This window comes from Polypterus senegalus, chromosome 16 (assembly GCF_016835505.1).
Source record: "Polypterus senegalus isolate Bchr_013 chromosome 16, ASM1683550v1, whole genome shotgun sequence".
In the NCBI taxonomy this organism is placed as follows: domain Eukaryota; kingdom Metazoa; phylum Chordata; class Cladistia; order Polypteriformes; family Polypteridae; genus Polypterus; species Polypterus senegalus.
In genome coordinates this window covers 18,661,742-18,681,687 of record NC_053169.1, presented here as the reverse complement: position 1 = coordinate 18,681,687, position 19,946 = coordinate 18,661,742, and the positions used below count along the sequence as shown (strand labels likewise).

Sequence of the window (19,946 nt, the reverse complement as noted above, 5' to 3'; positions counted from 1 at the left end):
CAAAGCATTAAAAAACACAAAATGACATGTCCACACACTGCTAACTTGTATTTCACCACAACGTTTAAACAGGTAAAACACACAAAATACTGGTCATTTGGGGCACTAAGCTGACAAAGAAAAATGAAAATGTGTTACGTCTGTATATGATTAAATGTTCTCTTTATCAGAGTATTAAACAAAACTGTGGGTGCTTTCAGTTTTACCTTCAACCCCCCGGATTATTGATTTTTTATTACACCTTATAAATGAAATAATGCTGCAGAATTCAAAAGATTATTAATAAAAGCATATCTTTACAAAGCACGATTATCTTCACGTACATGTATGTAAAAATATTACAGTACAAACGATTTTGTTAAAATGAAAAAAATGGCTGCAAAAACCATTCTGTTCCTTGAGCTCCCCCTTATCTACATCAAAACTGATGTTCTGTTTTGCTCTACTTTGCAAACCAATAAAAGGTAGACCAAAATGCATTATTCACCCCCTGACACTGCTAGATTGCGATCTTACAGTCTTATTCAGTACTACATTTATTATAATTACATTGCTCCATATTATCGTCAAGAGTATTTTATTAGGAAGGATAAACCGGCATTACATTCATTGATGTTTAAGCTGTGCATTACTTTTATTTATTTATTTTTTTTTAAACATCTGTACAGGTGTTTGTAATGTAATATAGATGACTAAAATAGTTCTCCTAAATCCTTTTTCACCTCTGCATATTCTCTGTATGTTTAATGATACTAGTGAATTACCCTCTACAAAACTGTTCATATGTAAAAACACCGTAAATAGTCTGTGTGAATGAAAGAGTGGATGGGGTTGTTGTGTGGCTTGATGAGTTCAGCAGTGGCAGCACAGGTGTATGTTTATCAAATACTAAAAACCTTCACATCAAAATAAATCCCACTGACATGCTAATAATTGTATAGCTTTAAAACAAATACCTTTTCCATGACCTTGACAAGTTACAAGTGCTGACAAAGATTTCCATCTACTTTAAGTGAATGCACATGTGGTCATCACTGTCAGTAACATAACTTGTGACATTCTGCTGCATTGAGAACTAGACTCTTACCATCTGTGCTCTATCTCCAGAGTCTGATTTAACCTTTCTATTTAGAATGAATACCCTGCATTCAAACTACAGCTGGTTCAAGATGCTAGTGCTTGTACAAAACCTCAAGAGAAAAAAAAAATCTTTACTGGCTCAGGTACAGTGGCATCTTTTCCACTTCACAATGCAGACACCTGTATTTACCCAAAAGGCTTTGAAAATAAATGTAGAACATCTAACTAACCTGCTTATTCAGAATATACTGCTGAAGCAACCGCAATCCTTTGGAACCAGCCTTTTAATATTACAAAGTTTAAACTGAGCTCCATTTTCAATCAGCTATTTAAATCCCATTTGGAACAATTCAGTCTTCCTTAGTGACAGGTCAGTACAGGTCTGAACTCCATTGAAATGTCATTTACTCACCTGTCTTACATCTGCCCAGACACTTACAGCTATGTCTCTGAGTCATAATTCTCTCACAACAAAAAAAAAACATTCTGTAGAAAGGTAAAAATGCTGAAGGATAACACCAGCATTAAACTGGGTAAAATGGCAGCCAGGTCCCTTTAGCTTACTTCAAAAATCTTGCTATGCTGTTATGAAATGGAAGCCAACGCTCATTAAAAGCCATCCGTTTTCTGTGTCACTTCTTCATGCCTCCTGCTTCTTCATTTATTAACTGCATATTTAAAAGCGTGACCCTGTATTTGGATTCAGCGGGTTAGAAAATGGATGGATGGATATTTAAAACCCCTGGAAAGGCAGATGATGTCTGTCGGAGCCAGCTTTGCCTAACAGATGTAATCAATAGGCCAAGTTTACAAAGACGAGCACTCAATGCTAGACCAATCCACAAAGGAAGACAGCAGCACCGTTGCACTGGAAGAATGCACAAAGTTTTTGTTTAAATTAACAAATATTATTAAAGTTCTGAATGGGAAACTCTTAACTAATGGCTGCTGAATACTAAGTGAATACTATGCAGTAGCATAGAATATTATCATCATTTGGTTAAGTAGTTATGCAGATAATCACAATGATTTCTCAATCAAGGTTTCACACTTCAGATACAAATTTATATCAGAAAATAAAAACACTTCCCTATACACACAAAGAAAGCAGATGAAGACTCAAAAAAGTTGTCAATGCTGTTAAGTCCAGAATATTGCATCTAAATCATAGATGAATTCAAATAGATCATACAATTCCCCACGTTTTTTTTGATCCATGTAAACAGAGGAAAAAAAAAAATCAATAAAAAAACAACAGACAATCACAAATGATGTCTTTACTAGCATGTTTGTGTAAATGAAATTTCATAATCGGATAAGGAAAGGCAACACAAAAGTGTTTTTTTAATTTACTTAATGTTCATGCGAAGGTTCTGCATCACAAAGGTGTAAAACTAAACACATTCTAAGAAAGAGATTAAAGAGATATATCATAAAAAAGCTTGATATTCATTTGACCTAGTCACAGAAAGGAAAGTATATCTTGTCAAAAGAGGTGAAAACAATGTATTGTGAAGTGTTCTTTCATGTGTTACATGTTTGAAAGAAACAAGACTTTTCATTATGATTTGAATATCCTTCAACATCCTGTATTTTTCATCATTTGTAAGATAATTAATTGCATAGTCTTGACAACATGGTCATGTGTTTATGGTGTGGATATATTTTGGTGCTGTTGTAATTTTAGACTGGCTATTCAAAGTGTTCATAAATCTCAGTTAAAGTTTTGCAAATTAAAAAAAAAAAACCCATACCACATAAAACTACTTTCTCAAATTCAGATTTTTTTTCAACACAGCATTACTTACAAATACTAGAAACAAGGTCAACTGGTTTGATGTATATAGTCTGCCCAAGTACAGACTCCTAAGCTTGGTCTGCCACTGCATGGCAAACACTAACAATTATTTTGAATTTGAAATACCTAAGGTCTTAACTCCTTCATCCTGTACATAGAGATGTATGGATACTTATAGACCGTTTTTTTTTTTTGTTTTTTTTATATATCAAAATCTCAGCCCAATGACAGGATTAATTACAACATGAATGACAACAATGGCATTATGATAAAGCAAATAAAGATAAAAAAAAAAAACAAAGAACAAGGAGAATTCACAAATAAGTCATTTATATTAGTACTAAAATATGTTTAATTTATTACCATCTGAAGAGCATGACACTGTAGTAGTACAATGAATACATCATCACCCATCCAACTTCTCAACCTACATATCCAGTACAGGGTTGCTGGGCTGCCGGAGCTTTGAATACTCACACTCACACTCAACTCACTTTAAAGCCAATTTAGTGCCATCCTCAAATGCAACTTCAGCTGAAACATCATGGTACCTAATTTGAGTGAAGAAGCAACACTTGCATGCACAAAACAAATCATTGTATACTTACTGGTTCTGTCAGACTGCTATCCTTTTCTAAAAACTGCACAACACAATAAGCGAGCTATAAAAAATAAAGTAGAAAATCACTAATTAGGGGAATATTCACAGATTAAATTCAAAGTAACAGCACTTAAATTAGAATTTCAAAATCTTTACCATTGAAAAAAACACTACCAAATGGTGTAAATTTTATACAACAAAAGACTCTTTCTACACAATAGTTCATTTCACTCAAAAAGAATTGCATACCTGCGGATGATACACGCTAAGTGATTTCACTTTATGTAATGGTAATAGTACTCTAATCAGAAACATTTTGTGCTCCTCCTTCAGTGGTAAAGCAAAACCATTTATTATGCTGTGGACAAGAAAAGAAATGGCTTCAACAGAAACTATACTAAACTACATTATATAAGTGATAAAACTTGCCAAATTAAAATTTTAAAATAGAATTTTGCCCACCTTACCTTCCTAATATTTCTAATAGTTCTGCAATTCCATTATGGTGTTCCGTTTCATATATAAACCTAAAAGTTATAAACCAATTAGTATTAAACAGATTACATTTTCATAAAAGAATCACTGAGCTTTTCAAAGAAAAAAAAAATCTACAAAAATTCAAGAAAGCCAGTTGACACACAGGCCTTTAAAAATGTCATTCTATTGCTATAAAACTAGTACAGTAGTTGGAAAGACTGAATGGTAACTTATAAATTAATAGATTACCTGTAAAATATATTATTAATCTGTCTTCGAATATATGCTCTAAGACCTAGGAATTTGCCATAGATCCTGTGCAGAATAGTTTTTAGAAAATCTCGTTCCCTGGGATCTTCGCTGTCAAATAATTCCAGAAGCTGAGAGGAGGAAGACAAGGAGGGCGGGAGGAATAAAACAAAATGTCTTGGTACATAACAGAACAGTTAATAAAATAAGTATTCTAATCCCTACTTCAACATACAGTACAGGGTTCTATGCTACTGTATTTCTTAAAAAATATTTTTTTATTTCCAATATACTACCTTACAGTGATTAAACATTTATAACATTTTCATCTTTTTACAAATATGCATCTGTTTAAAATGTAAAGTTAATTTGCAAAAGTGATGTTACACCTAAGTTGGCTAGTATCACTATCAAAATATTAAAACAGCCACTACTATATTCATAAAACACAAGAGACTGTAAAAATAAAGTAGTAAATATTATACCAAAAATAAAAACAAACTAAAATTGCAAAAAGTCCACTAAAAGTAAAACTGATGGTACAGTGGCCCTAAGCAATGCGAAGATACCATTTGAAGTTGTAGTCAGTTTAAGGGGTGACATGAATCTGGGGTTCCCCGGGCTATTTTAGCTCCTTGTGGGATTTTTAATCTCTGATCACGTTAATTGCTAAAGCATTTTCCACTGGCTGCGCAATAAACATTTAAGTAAAAAAAAAGACCCATTGCTATTTCCAATGTCTCACAAATAGCAATTGTAAAATCTTAAGGTTTTATGGTCAGAGAGCTGCATATCTTTATAGACTAAAAGTATATATAAATCATTAAGCCAAACAACAAATCATAAAGTAACACATGCTTCATACCTGGTTTAAATACTTACAGATAACACAAATTTCTGGTCAATGTACTTCTTTGCTACATTTGGCTGAAAATCTGCCGATTCCAAGAATCTCAGAAAAAACTCATATACAAGCTAATAAAAGAGAAGAAAATTTGACTCTTTTAAAAAGTAAAGCAAATAACCAAACACATCCTGTTGTTATAATATTGACAAATGGCATGTACAATATTTCCAAATATGCAACAGTATACAGTAGTTTTAATCGACTTATCCTACAAAAGTATAAAAAAAAAACTAGCCAAATAACAATTAGGACACAAATGATATGTATTTATAAAAACGTTTCTAAATATTTTAACTAGAATGTTGTGTGAATGAAACTACTAAACTGAATGACAGTAACAGCTGTTTCCAAAAAATGAAAAATAAAGTACTGTGAAATGAAGATCTACTGAAGTATGGTAAAATTACACCTAAAAGTCAGTCTCAGTTTAGACTAACTAAAATGAATCTTCTCTTCCAAAGTTACACTTTCTGTTGAAAGATTTTTTTTAACCAATAATGAGAGAAAGATATCCTGCTTAGGAAAATACTGCTGATTAGAAAGATTATTTTAACAGAGTAAAAATAGTTTCTTCAGAATGTAACTTGAAGTATGCACTATTTGGAAAATAAACACTCAGTGGAAACCTACCTGCAGATGAGGCCATGCTGCTTCTAGTGTTGGCTCATCCTCCTCAGGATCAAACTCTGCTCCCGTTGGATTTGAAGACGGAGGCAGTGTTCTAAATAGATTTACTGAAAACTACACAATAAAAGATAAAATATTACATTAATCTATGGCCGTAAGAATAAAGTTTCACATTTAAAGGCTTTGTGGCAAAATTCAGTAACCTTCAAAACATCATTAATATCTAAGACCCCTTTAACACTAGTTTACAGTAAACTTTCTTCTTATGTACCAGGACTGTATAGAGATTTGACTGCTTCACAGTCTCCACCTGTAACCCTTATGAAATAGGACAGTTTAACAGATGGAGCGCACCAGAGTCCAAAGAATTCTGTGGGAGGGTTACACTTCCCACTGGTAGCACCACATGCGACTTTTTCTACTAGGATACACTGCCTATAGTACAAAGTGCTGCAGGGAATAATGGAGTACAAAAGGGTAAATGTTTTTGAACTATGTATCACTGCCAAAATTTAAAATACACATTAGCATTAAAGGAAAGTATTCTGCACAGCTCAACCTCAACTAAACTGTAGGAAAACATGCAATATTTGAGTTCTGTAAAGCACTGTAAATATTTAAGTACATTGTTATGATTAACATTATCTTATTACTTTCACTACATAAAACAAAACTTAGCAGACAGTTCCAAAATCTACACTTAAAATTTTACTGTTCCCCCTCACAGTGGACAACTGCTACCAAAGTCACCATTGGTAAATGAATATTTCTGAAAAGTCCGATCAATTCCAGAAAACAGAAATAAGCTGCATTTGCATATAGCACCTTTGTGAACTTAGGCCAAAGCTTGGTGTACAGCTGCAATTTTGATTAGGTTCAACCAAAACAGGGGAACAGAACATCACAGGTTTAAGGAGTACACAGAAGCAAATTAAAAAAAAAAAAAATTCAGAAAGTTTAATAATTATTGGTCCTCACTCACTAAAACAGCAGGCTTCAACCCACTTTTCTGAGCAAAGTTCTAAAAAGGTTTCTTCTAATCAAAATCTCTAATGTATAAAAAAAATTACTTGATGAAAGATTATATTTGAGACAATTGTTTGAATGATGTAAATACAATGTCAAAATAGAAATCTCTAAATATCACAATGCATTCCATATCTTTAAGACTGTCTATGGCTACTGACGAGCATGTGTACTTGGGGACAGTTCAACAGCTCAAAGCAGTTAAGCACTACCACTCCAAGTGAAGATGGGCTACTTTTATTAACACAAGCAACTGAAGCTCAGCAGGATGCCAGCTGGAAGACAACTGACCTCACTTCCTCTCCATACCAGGAAACCCCACCCCTTCTGGGAGACCACTATATAAAACCTTCTACCACCAGAAGTCGTCATTTATTTTAAGACCAGCATCTGTAGAGGACAGAACACCCTCTCTTAATGGCAAAATACTATTCTGAAGACCTTTGGTTTTGTTATTGGCGTAAGCCATTATTTTGCACCCTTGTGTACTATTTATTTCGATCAACCTTTTCTGAGCTGGCAGCCCCAACTCTTTGGGCCGACTCTTTCTAGTTTGTTTTCAAACTACAAGCAAATGTAACATCTAAGTGATTTTCTGCTGCACGGTCACCATATTCTAGGTTAGTGCTAAAACATCAAATGTGTCTTTTATTAACAGTAATTAACAATTAACTGGTAAAAATCACACAGGAAAGAATTATGATAGGATGTCCTCTCCACCGCTAACCAAACCAGCTCAAGTTTCCTTATTTATGATTTCTTCCATAGTCTCAGATAAAGTTTGATCTATCTGCAACCCAGTAGCACTACATACCCCCATCAGCTTTAGATCCCTTCCAAATCATTTATTTCTATCTGTGGCCTCTTTATAATGAATAAAGTTAAAATTATATCTAGGATTTGCAAATTTATTGGAATACACAAAAAAAAAAAAAGACCAAAAAGATGCTTAATCCTGAATACCACCTAAGTGTAATATGATTTCCTACACTGTAATTCTTCTGATGATTACATTATTAAACTTAAGAAGGCCTTTAAAGTATTACACAATCATGATCACTCTATATGAACTGTTGTAATTCTGTTAAAAAATGATCAAGTTTAAAGTGATGTTCAAGCCTATTCATCAGAAACATGCTCTTGTTCAAATGAATCTTGAACTGAAATTTAGCAGAACGTCTCAAAATTATTAAATTATATACAGAAATTATGAGTATGGACCTCTAATATACATGACCATGTCATATGCCATCAATATCTAGTTGTTTAAACAAGCAGATAGCAAAATGTCCAATAGCTATTACAAATAAAATCAGAAATAAACAGAAATGAGTACATTTTTAATAAAATTCTTTTGAATAGCTGACTGAATCTGCATCTTTTCCCATCTTTAAGAGCTCAAGCAACAAAGGATCTTGGAGAGTGTTAATATATCAAGCATGTCTAGGCAAGAAAACTATAGCTTGTATTCAAAGTAAATGTAGATGTAATAAAAATAAAAAATAAAAAAATCTTTACTTAGGACATCATTTTCATCAAATCATGGCGAGTAAAGCATCTTATATTATTCCTTTATACAGTATGCTTGGTTCCTGATGAACTGATAAGTTGTTTGTCAGTGCTAGAAGCTTCTTTCTTATGTAACTGATGGGCTAGTAACTTACTTGCCTTTTTTCATTGGTCATAATAAAGATGAACTGATTTAAATAATAATTGGTTCAGCTCTGCTGAGATTAACTAATTTGTCTCTGTTCTAAAAATGAGTCTCTTTTAATGCGGCTTATCATTCTTCATTGATTTTGTTGATGTGGAAGGGCAATTCTATTTCCCCTTCTGGTGTGGAGTTAATTTTTTGTCATACATAAGATATTGTTTGTCCCCTCAAATATACTGTACTGTGTTTCCAGGTAGCTCTAGCATCTAATCCCTGATGACTGATATTTTGTTGAAGCTAAACTATTAGTGCCGAAATACATATTAATGTTTTAAATAATGATGTATTTCTCAGCTAAAGCTAAATCAACAGTGCTTGATATTCAAGGCTCAAGGATAAGTAGGGTTATGGTCAGAAATAACAATGGTGTAATTACTGTAAATTCAACAAAAATAATCTTTAATAACTATAATGTAACAAAAAGAAAAAGGAATTTTGCTTAATATGTGGCTGGAGAAAACTGTAATATTCCATAATTCATTTAATACGAACATTAATTTTATTTTAATTCTTTTCATTTTTATTACTATTTAATTTAATATTGTTTCTTGGTATCAGTATACTGCTGCTGGAGTTTGTGAATTTCCCCTTGGGATTAATAAAGTATCTATCTATCTATCTATCTATCTATCTATCTAATAAACTGATGGCTGCAGTTGAAGATGATTAATCTAAAGCAGAGTTAAATACAGAATAAAATCTCGCTCTTATAACTTTGTCACTGTACATACTGTGGATTAAAGAGAGAAAATGAACTCAGAATTACCTATCCTAATTAAGTGTAAATACAACATGTTACAATCAAGTCTTCCCCGCTACTGTATCTTTGTTAAGAGTCAAAATATTTGCTTAAATGCCACAACAGGTGTTGCTTTATGACTAAATTATGCCCCTCCTATTATTTAAATTTACATAATAACAATAAAACACATATTCAGCCCATCTTCTCTTTAACTCAGAATTAATTATTAATATTAAAATTAATTTCCTGTAAGAAAGCTTCATCTGGACTTCAATAAACTAAGATGCAAGGGGACTTTTTTCCAAATTCATGATTAAAATACACTTAATATTCACAAGTATGTGAACACCCCTCAAAATTACTGAGTTAAGGGGTTTCAGCCAAGCTCATTGTTAACAGGTACATGAAATCAAGCAATAGGCATGCAATTACACCACTGACATATTGATGAGCTAAGGGACTTGAAATGTGGCACTAACATAGGATCTGCCCGAGTCAACTGTAAGCGCTATAATTATGAAGTGTAAGAGTCGAGGAACAAACAAAAGCTCAGCCACAAAATAGTAGACCACACAAATACACATAGCAGGGTTGCAAACTGCTGAAGTGCATAACGTCTAAAAATGCCTCTCTCTCTGTTGTATCACTCACAAAAGAGTTACATACAGCCTCTGGAAGAAACATCAGCAGAGGAACTGTGCATCAGGAACGTGACAAAATGGGTTTTCATGGCTGAGCAGCTGCAGACAAGACTAAGATCACTATTTCCAATGCCAAATGTCAGCTGCAATGGTGTAAAGCACACCAAAATTGAACTCTGAAGCAGTGGAAACGTGTTCTCTGGAGTGATGAATAACATTTGAAAATCTGGCAGTCTAATGGATGAATCGGAGTTTGGTAGAATCCAGGAGAGCGCTACCTTTAGGACTACACAGTGCCCAGTATAAAGTTTAGTGGAAGAGAGAATGGTCTGGGGCCGATTGTCAGATATTCGTCTAGTCCCCGGTTTTTCCAGTGAAGGGTACGGTTAATGCTACATTTTAAACAGAACTGTATGTGATCAACTTTGTGGCAACAGTTTGGGAAAAGCCCTTTTTATTTCCAGCAGGACTGTGGGCCTGTGCACAAAGCTAGGTTCACAGAGACAACTTTGTTGTGGAAAAACCTGAGATCTTAGCCCCTGACCTCAATCCTACTGAACACCTTTGACATGAACAGAAATGCCCATTGCAAGCCAGGCCTTCTCATCCAACCTGACCTTACAAATGGAAAAGCGTTCCCATAAGAGTGGAGGCTCTCATGGCTGCAAAGGGGGTTTGGCTTCATAATAAATGCCCATGGTTTTGGAAAGGGACGTCCAATGAGCTCATATAGATCTAATGGTGAGGTTTCCACAAATACTGCCCATATAGTGCAGTTCCTTGAATTTGAACTTATACATTTTTACAGTAATCCAGTTATTTTGTTTAGTTGTGTTTTGAGTTTCCCTAGAAAACTTGTATTTTGTCCAGCTTGCATTTAATAGGTGAAACATTTTAATTCCTAAACTATAGAAATAGGTGTTATAATAACTACATGAGTATAAAAACAAAAAAAAAGTTGATAATAACCCTTCTGACACTTTGCACTTTCCTACATATCCTCTCTAGACATGGCTAAGAAACAGCTCTTCGGAATCCTTGGAAATAACGCAGGAGGACAGAAGACAAACGTCCGACCTGATAATGTAATGAGGAGGAGCTACTAGAATAGCTATAGAAAAGGAACTTTTTTGAGACACAAAGGGAAGCAGGGTACAAGTTCAATGCTACCAACACTCTAAACACTCTTATCAATCCTTATATATATTAAGTATATGAAAGCTAAACACCCCACATTAATAGACACATAAAGGAGTTTTGTAAACCTTCATGATCTCTCACCACTCCTCCAGCAAAACTAGACAAAGGACAACCATATTAAACAAAACAAGTCTGAGAAAAATGTATTTAGCTATGAGGTTAAAGGATAAAATTAGCATGTACAACCATGTAAGTTTGAGAACAATCTCAAGAAATCATTTCATTTTCAACACTGACAGCATTAAAAGAATTTTCTTAGACATCTGTTTTCTTACCATGATGACAGCTTCAGGATAAATGGACTCGGTGATAACATCCCTGTTATGTGTAATGTACTCCACCATTTCATTGAGACCAGCTCGCTTAACTTCCTTGTATTTCAAGTCACTGAGGGGGTCCGTAACAAAATCAAAAAGCACACAGCACTGCCGTAACTTTTGGATGAAAAGTTCTTCCCTGTCCTGAGGAGGTGCATCTGGGGGGGAAAAAAAATTTTTGAAATATACAGGTTTTTATAAGCTGTTCAAAATGCATTTATCAATTTTTAAGAAAATGTATCATGTATTAACTACTTTGTTCTTGTGACTGATGAAGTACTACTAAAGTCACAAAATCTATTTTTTGTGATCAAAAGTATATTGGAATTTTAATAACTATAATGTATAAATGATTAGCAATTAACAGGTTTTCTATAACATAATAAGTCATAAGCAGCAATGGCAATAACTATTCCTTGCAATAATCCCCATTTCTTCACACCCAATCCCACCCACAAAATTAGCCTTCCTTAAAGAGAAACAATATAAAAGAGACAGGGCCTGATCAAACCAAGTAGAATAAAAATAACCCAGGTGATTAGAGTACACCATTTTGTAAAACAACAGGGGCAGATGACCTTATCACCACCAGCGAGACGTTTAGATTTAAAAATTAGGACTGCCAAGATATAAAGGACAGAACAACAACAGTTTTCCAGTAAGAGGCCATTGTAGCTATTGTTCCTAGACAAAACAGTCTTCGCTAGATACAGTAGATAAGGACAGAGATGAGGACTAGTTGTGAAGTTTTCAACAAAACGAAGTTGTTGCACTCAGTTTTACAATTGATAGCTGGAGCTCAAGTGTGTCTCCTACGTCAATGTTGAGTCTAATTGCGCAGTATGAAAATGAACACTTTCAATTGAAACAAGTGAATCTCCATTACCAAGAATTCACAGGCTTACACACAGCTGAAACTTTGGTTGCAGCATATAATATCATAATGCTCATAATTACAATGGTCATGAAGAATTGTTGGTTTCCCTTGCCTATCATGCCACTGTGCCTATAGGAAAATGCATTAATTGCCACTTCAAGCATTCTACCCAAACCTGCTCACGATTTAAAAAACACTAAAAACTACTTGACCTGCCCATGAAAAAGTCACAGCAGGATATCAAGTCAAGGTGGAGCAGCATGTGTTATATGCTACACTGTCATTTGGAGCAAAAACACGTATTGCTGGCTTATGCAGCTGACTAGGACACCCTGATCTTCTCGTCAGCATAACAGAAATTAACAGAAAATATGGATTCCCTCTTGGCACCATTTGAAGAGCTAACAAAAGAAATCTGCTCACTGATCGCATCTGCTGGAGCGTCTCAGAAAAGGTGTAAAAACATGAAAACAAACTATGTGAAGCAGATGAAACAATATCCAAAGCATAGAATCTGAGCCTCTCAGTGTAGTGCTACGATACTTGATCCAAGGTATGATAAACAGTAACAGTGCATGTAATATGGAATCTAGTTAGCATTTACATGTGTATTTTAACAGTTCTGCTTTTTTACGCATTACAGTAGTGAACAAAAAGAATTCTGGGACTCTAAGTGAATTTGTACTTTCATAGCCAGAAGGCAGGCTGTCGTAACGTTGTCCTTGACCTTTAGTTGGGGCTTGTACTGCAGTTATGTATTACAACAGTGCTGGGTGATTATTTTATTTTTTATAATAAATAAGATATGCAAATGTTTTGACTTAAGTCTTTTTATTAATATTTCAGAGAACATGTAGATAGATTGTGGAAAAAGGATAATACAGTGACTGACCCCAGCTGTTACCTAAATATAAACCGCTATCAAATTGATATGGATGAGTTAGCAAATTGTAATCTATCTTCTCATTTGGTTGATGAGCACAGTGTTACAAGCCTAGTTCATGCAGTCGTAGTCCTGAGTAAAATGATACTAAATATGCCTGTGTATGCTACCAGATGAAGTCAAAGGCATCAGAGATTGATCTCTACATCTGTGAACCTCTCACCCCAACAAGCACAGAGCCACTGGCTTTCTGAAGGCATACTTTTCCTGAATTGACAAAAGCAGTACAGGTATATCTTTGCACTCTTTGAACAAGTGTGGACAGCAAACATCTGTTCATTAATGCAGTACACATTTTAGATGAGAGGAAGAATGGACAGTCTTCAAAAAATGCAGAGATGCTTAAATTCTTAAATTAGAATCAATCTTCAATGCTTAACAAAGAATAGGTTAAATAGGGCTGTCTTGATTCTTGTTGATATAGTCCATTGTCTTACTGATATAAATCCTACTGAACATTTTATTACAATTGTGAAGTGTGATTAAGACCAGCCTTTCATTTTGTTTTAGCTTGTTTTTGTTCTCATTTGAATGCACTGTGTGTAAACGTTCAGTGTATATACTCTGTTTTTTAAACATTATAACAAAAATGTTAATAGGTCAGTGAATAATCAGCATACATTTCATTTTGTTATTAGAAATTAGGCAAAAAAAAAAAAAAAAACTCCTGTGGTCCACATTTTCTTCTTAATTAGAAAAAAAAATGATGCTAATAGTTTATTATTTTACATGATGATTGAGTAGCTAAGTTAAAAAAGAAATCGGTTTTGGTATAGAGATTGACCAAGCAGGCTCTAGAAATGCCTGATTGGAGTATCTCTAAGTAGATGGCCCAGATGTTTTTGAAAACTAAGTAATAAGTGGTAAAACCTGTTCTTGGATTTTATGAAGCAGAACAACTTGCTGTATCACAGATTTGAAAATACTTGCCTAGAGTGTATGAATTATTATAATATTGCACAGACTTACAGTATGCTACAGGCTTAATTTTATTATTTTATCTTTCACAGATGACTTTGGCTAAATTACCATGGTACAACTGCGGCACCTTCTGATTTAAAGCTTAGTGTTTTTTGCAAAACACCACATTGCCTACTTTACTTTTGGTAGCACATGGTAGAGAATTCTACTATTAATGGTTAAGTATCATGCTCAAATAAATCAGTTTAGGAGACTTACATTTTCAGATGGTAGTGACCCAATTAACAGCAAGATATACAGCACTAAACACCATATGGGGTGTTAAACATTTGAACAGCCATCATCGCATGTTTATAATTAAGCCCACTTCTCACACTACCCGACACCTGATTTAATACTTCTGTAAAGAGATACAAAGATATAAACCATAGCTTGTAATGCAAAATCTCTCTTGTTGCTAAACAGCTTGAAATTGTTTGCATTCTTTTGTATGGTGATGTGTGACTACAGTAAATGCAGTTGTTTAAGACTTAGAGAAACAAAATCACAACAGTCCTAAAAAGTGAGCAGTAACTGCTTTATCAGTGATACTTAGCTTGTAGATAGGAAAAACTGGATTGGAACACAAAACTTCAACTACTATCACCCTCCAGGAATGAACTTAAGAAACCCAGGTGTAAAGAATTATTTTTTTCAAATACTGTCAAAATGTGTATGTGTGCCATATGAAACAAAACTCTGTTGTTGTTCTTTACCTTTCGACAGTGAGACATATGACTACTGTACACCTAATCCTAAATTTAAAAAGTATGGCTATATAGGGGATTTATAATCATTAGTACAGATAATTACTATACATTTAGAAAAATTGATAACACAATAAAAAAAAACTGGTTAATAAGTATTAATTTAATAAATGTTCAAAGGCTTAATAAAAGTAGATAAATAAAACTTGTAAAACAGAGCACAAAAATTAATAAGCAACAAGCTAACCAATGAAGGAGACGGTGATTGGAACTGCAAGAGAAATACTGTAAGGTTAGTTGTGTTAGTCTAAAAGCCCATCCAGAAGAAATAACTGTTGGAAAACCTGAGGTGTGCTGTTTGTGAAACGCATCAGAGATCTTTGTTGAAGTCAAAGCACTTTGTAAGGATGATTGGGCAATAATTTCTCAAAGCAGGAATGAGAAACAGATTAGCAACTACAGGAAACGTACAGCATTTGTTGTCCTATGTAGTCAGGAATGCACTGAAAGTTAATTATACTCTGGGTGATTGATGTTGTATTGAACAAACATGTTTCATGTAATAAACAATTTATTTATAAGCTTTAAATCACATATTAAGTGTAACACACATATCATCCCATGGACTACTATATATAATATGTAAATAATTTACTTAAAAACGTCAAACTAGATTTTTCTAGAAATAGATAAAGCAACCAGTTCAAATACTACTTCATACCAATTGCTAATAATCTTCTAAACAAGTTCAAATTTACATCGACAGACTTCATGGGATGAAATATTATTTGCACCAATCATTAGCCAATTTAATTTTTATATGTAATATACATGACCTAACGTTATACAATAATATTAGGCTCACAGATATATTAGTTATTTGTACAAGGTTAAGGTTTGATTACTGTGTTCTTTGTGAAAGTGTTTTAATGTTACATTATGGTCTCTCTGTAAAACCTGTTGATAAACCAAATTTTCCTCTTGGGAGAATAAACTGAATTGAGATATGTATAGATGGATGTACAGTATAAATGTGTGCTTTATCACTAGCATACTTAGAATTACTGCAGATAAAAATGACATGAGCATCACTATCCACATACTCAAACTACACTGCAGTATAAACACAACCCTCTGCTCAGCTTTATTTTGAACGTGTTGTTGGTCTTCTTTAAACATTTACATAACTGAAACAATATTACTATTTAGGTATTAATTTAAACCTCGGTCTAATAACTTAAATGTATTACAACTATTTCAGGTCTAATAAAATCCTAAACAAATGGTTTAAAATTTTTAAAAAGTGTATTAAATACCTAATGAGCCTTGTAATGGACTGGAATAGCACCCTATTCCACAGTGACAGGGGTCTACCCTCCCACTGCTTTCAAATAAGCATATTCCTACAACAACTCAATACATTATTGATTTCAATTATATGACCACCTTCTAAAGAAAGGTGATGCCCGTTACCAATTGTCTGTCCTTTCAGGCCAACGATCTAATCTGCTCTTGACACTGTGCTATGTTTACCCCACAAAGAAGGTTTTCTGCTGGCACTGCTACAAAAATAAATAATTAAAATCGGTCATATCTTCCCAAGAAGCATGTAATGTTTTTCAAAATTCATAATGTGAAAAATGTGCATGTCCAGACAGTTACTTGTCTGCTATGCAGATTATTGGTGTGCTCCTCTGTAAATTAAATAGTCAAGCCCTGGTGCTCCACCCCCATGTTTTGACTTCATCAGCAACTTATAGCCAAAAATCAAAATTATGTCTCAGACAATCCAGCATCTGCAAAACATCATATACACAGAAGGGTAGTTGTATTTAATTAATTTATTAGCACATACAGAAAAGGCTATTTTTACTTGTTAGAACTTTTGTATAGCCCTTTTTTAAAGGTAATGCTAACAGGGGTGTAACAAAATAAATGTATACAGAGAAAGCCATAGCAATGCTATTAACACTTACTTCCACGATCTGTGACTTATACATATACATGCATATATATACATATACAATATACATATATATGTATGTATATGTAGAAGTCACAGATCGTGGAAATCATGTGTGCCACAATTAGTGGCACCCCTGCTGTTAATATTTCGTACAACCCCCTTTTGCCAGCAAGACAGGACTTAATCTTCTTCTCTAACATTTCACAAGGTTGGAGAATACAGAGACAGGGATTTTTGACCATTCCTTTTTGCACAATCTTTCTAGATTGTCCAGAGTCATGGCTCCTCTCTTATGCATGCTCTTCTTCAGGTTTTCAATGGGGTTGAGGTCTGTGGACTGAGAAGGCCATGGAAGATGCTTGATTTTGTATCTGCTGAGCCATTTTTGTGTAGATTTTGCCCATATGTTTAGGGTCATTATCCTGCTAGAAGACCGGATGACGACCCATCTTCAGCTTTCTGAAAGAAGCCACCAGATTTTGATTTAAAAATGTCCTAGTATTTCAAGGAGATCATGATGCCATGCACCCTAACAAGGTTCCCAGGGGTTTTGGAAGAGAAACAGCCCCACAGCATCACAGATCCTCCACCATACTTTACAGTGGGCATGAGGTGTTTTTCCGCATACTCATTTTTGGATTCATGCCAGACCCACATAGAATGTTTGCTGCCAAAAAGCTCAATTTTAGTCTCATCTGACCAAAGCACACGGTCCCAGTTGAAGCCCCCAGTACCGCTTAGCAAACTCCAGACATTTATGTTTGTGATTCTAGGTGAAAAAAGGCTGTTTCCTTGCATGTCTCCCAAACAGCTTGTTGGCATGGAGATAGCGTCTTATGGTTGTCATGGAGACTTTGTGACCCCAAAATATCACTCTTTGGTGCAGTTCTCTAACAGTGAGCTTTGGAGAATTTATTTCTTTTACCATCCTCCTCACTTTGCGTTGTGGCAAGATAAACTTGGGTCCTTGTCCAGCCTTGTTTGTCACTGTTCCTGTTGTTTTACACTTCTTTATTATTCCTCTGACTTTAGAAACAGGAAGGTTTAGGCAAGAAGCTATTTTCTTGTAGCCATTACCTGACTTATGAAGGTCGACACACATCTGCCTTACTTGAATGGCATGTTCTCTTGTCTCCCCAATTTTGAACAGTGGCTAAGAGCAATATAACTATGTGTCGCATCATATTTATACCCCAGGGACACAGGGAGTCATTAATTACTAATTAAAAGTTCCAATTTATTCTGATCAACTTTAAAAACTAAACTAGAAATTACAAAAATGCTTCAATTACATTTATTTTATAGGAATTTTTAGGGGTGCCAATAATTGTGGCACACATGATTTCATGTAAAAATGTATTTCTTAATGTGGGATTTTTTTGCCCAATGAATAAATGCTCTTCAATTACAGGTTGGATTTTTCTCTTTTCTGTGTTTTGAGCCTATACTTTTTTTGGGGAAAAAAAGAATTTATTAGAAGCCTAAGAACATATCTTAACCAGGGGTGCCAATAATTGTGGAGGGCACTGTACAGGTGCTGGTCATAAAATTAGAATATCATGACAAAGTTGATTTATTTCAGTAATTCCATTCAAAAAGTGAAACTTGTATATTAGATTCATTCATTACACACAGACTGGTGTATTTCAAATTTTTATTTCTTATAATTTTGATGGTTATAACTAACAACTAATGAAAGTTCCAAATTCAGTATCTCGGAAAATTAGAATATTGTGAAAAGGTTCAATATTGAAGACACCTGGTGCCACACTCTAATCAGCTAATTAACTCAAAACACCTGCAAAAGCCTTTAAATGGTCTCTCAGTCGAGTTCTGTAGGCTACACAATCATGGGGAAGACTGCTGACTTGACAGTTGTCCAAAAGACGACCATTGACACCTTGCACAAGGAGGGCAAGACACAAAAGGTCATTGCTAAAGAGGCTGGCTGTTCACAGAGCTCTGTGTCCAAGCACATTAATAGAGAGGCGAAGGGAAGGACAAGATGTGGTAGAAAAAAGTGTACAAGCAATAGGGATAACCGCTTGTACCCTGGAGAGGATTGTGAAACAAAACTGTGGGGGAGATTCACAAAGAGTGGACTGCAGCTGGAGTCAGTGCTTCAAGAACCACCAGGCACAGACGTATGCAAGACATGGGTTTCAGCTGTCACATTCCTTGTGTCAAGCCACTCTTGAACAAGAGACAGCGTCAGAAGCGTCTCGACTGGACTGCTGCTGAGTGGTCCAAAGTTATGTTCTCTGATGAAAGTAAATTTTGCATTTCCTTTGGAAATCAAGGTCCCAGAGTCTGGAGGAAGAGAGGAGAGGCACAGAATCCATGTTGCTTGAGGTCCAGTGTAAAGTTTCCACAGTCAGTGATGGTTTGGGGTGCCATGTCATCTGCTGGTGTTGGTCCATTGTGTTTTCTGAGGTCCAAGGTCAACGCAGCCGTCTACCAGGAAGTTTTAGAGCACTTCATGCTTCCTGCTGCTGACGAACTTTATGGAGATGCAGATTTCATTTTCCAACAGGACCTGGCACCTGCACACAGTGCCAAAGCTACCAGTACCTGGTTTAAGGACCATGGTATCCCTGTTCTTGATTGGCCAGCAAACGCGCTGACCTTAACCCCATAGAAAATCTACTGGGTATTGTGAAGAGGAAGATGCAATACGCCAGACCCAACAATTCAGAAGAGCTGAAGGCCACTATCAGAGCAACATGGGCTCTCATAACACCTGAGCAGTGCCACAGACTGATCGACTCCATGCCACGCCGCATTGCTGCAGTAATCCAGGCCAAAGGAGCCCCAACTAAATATTGAGTGCTGTACATGCTCATACTTTTCATGTTCATACCTTTCAGTTGGCCAACATTTCTAAAAATCCTTTTTTTGCATTGGTCTTAATTGATATTCTAATTTTCAGAGATACTGAATTTGGGACTTTCATTAGTTGTCAGTTATAATCATCAAAATTAAAAGAAATAAACATTTGAAATACATCAGTCTGTGTGTAATGAATGAATCTAATATACAAGTTTCACTTTTTGAATGGAATTACAGAAATAAATCAACTTTGTCATGATATTCTAATTTTATGACCGGCACCTG

At 34.9% G+C, this 19,946-nt stretch overlaps 1 protein-coding gene across 1 annotated transcript in view; it reads right to left on the bottom strand.

Annotated features, from left to right (window-relative positions):
* Positions 1–19,946, bottom strand: part of ppp2r5d (protein phosphatase 2, regulatory subunit B', delta) — a 70,745-nt gene that overhangs the window by 17,020 nt on the left and 33,779 nt on the right. Inside the window, exons 4-10 of the mRNA XM_039739110.1 lie at positions 11,338–11,537; positions 5,743–5,853; positions 5,088–5,180; positions 4,206–4,336; positions 3,947–4,006; positions 3,729–3,837; positions 3,487–3,540 (exon numbers count right to left, since the gene is read on the bottom strand). Coding sequence (XP_039595044.1) covers positions 3,487–3,540; positions 3,729–3,837; positions 3,947–4,006; positions 4,206–4,336; positions 5,088–5,180; positions 5,743–5,853; positions 11,338–11,537 — 758 coding nt within the window. The remainder of the gene's footprint in view (positions 1–3,486; positions 3,541–3,728; positions 3,838–3,946; positions 4,007–4,205; positions 4,337–5,087; positions 5,181–5,742; positions 5,854–11,337; positions 11,538–19,946) is intronic.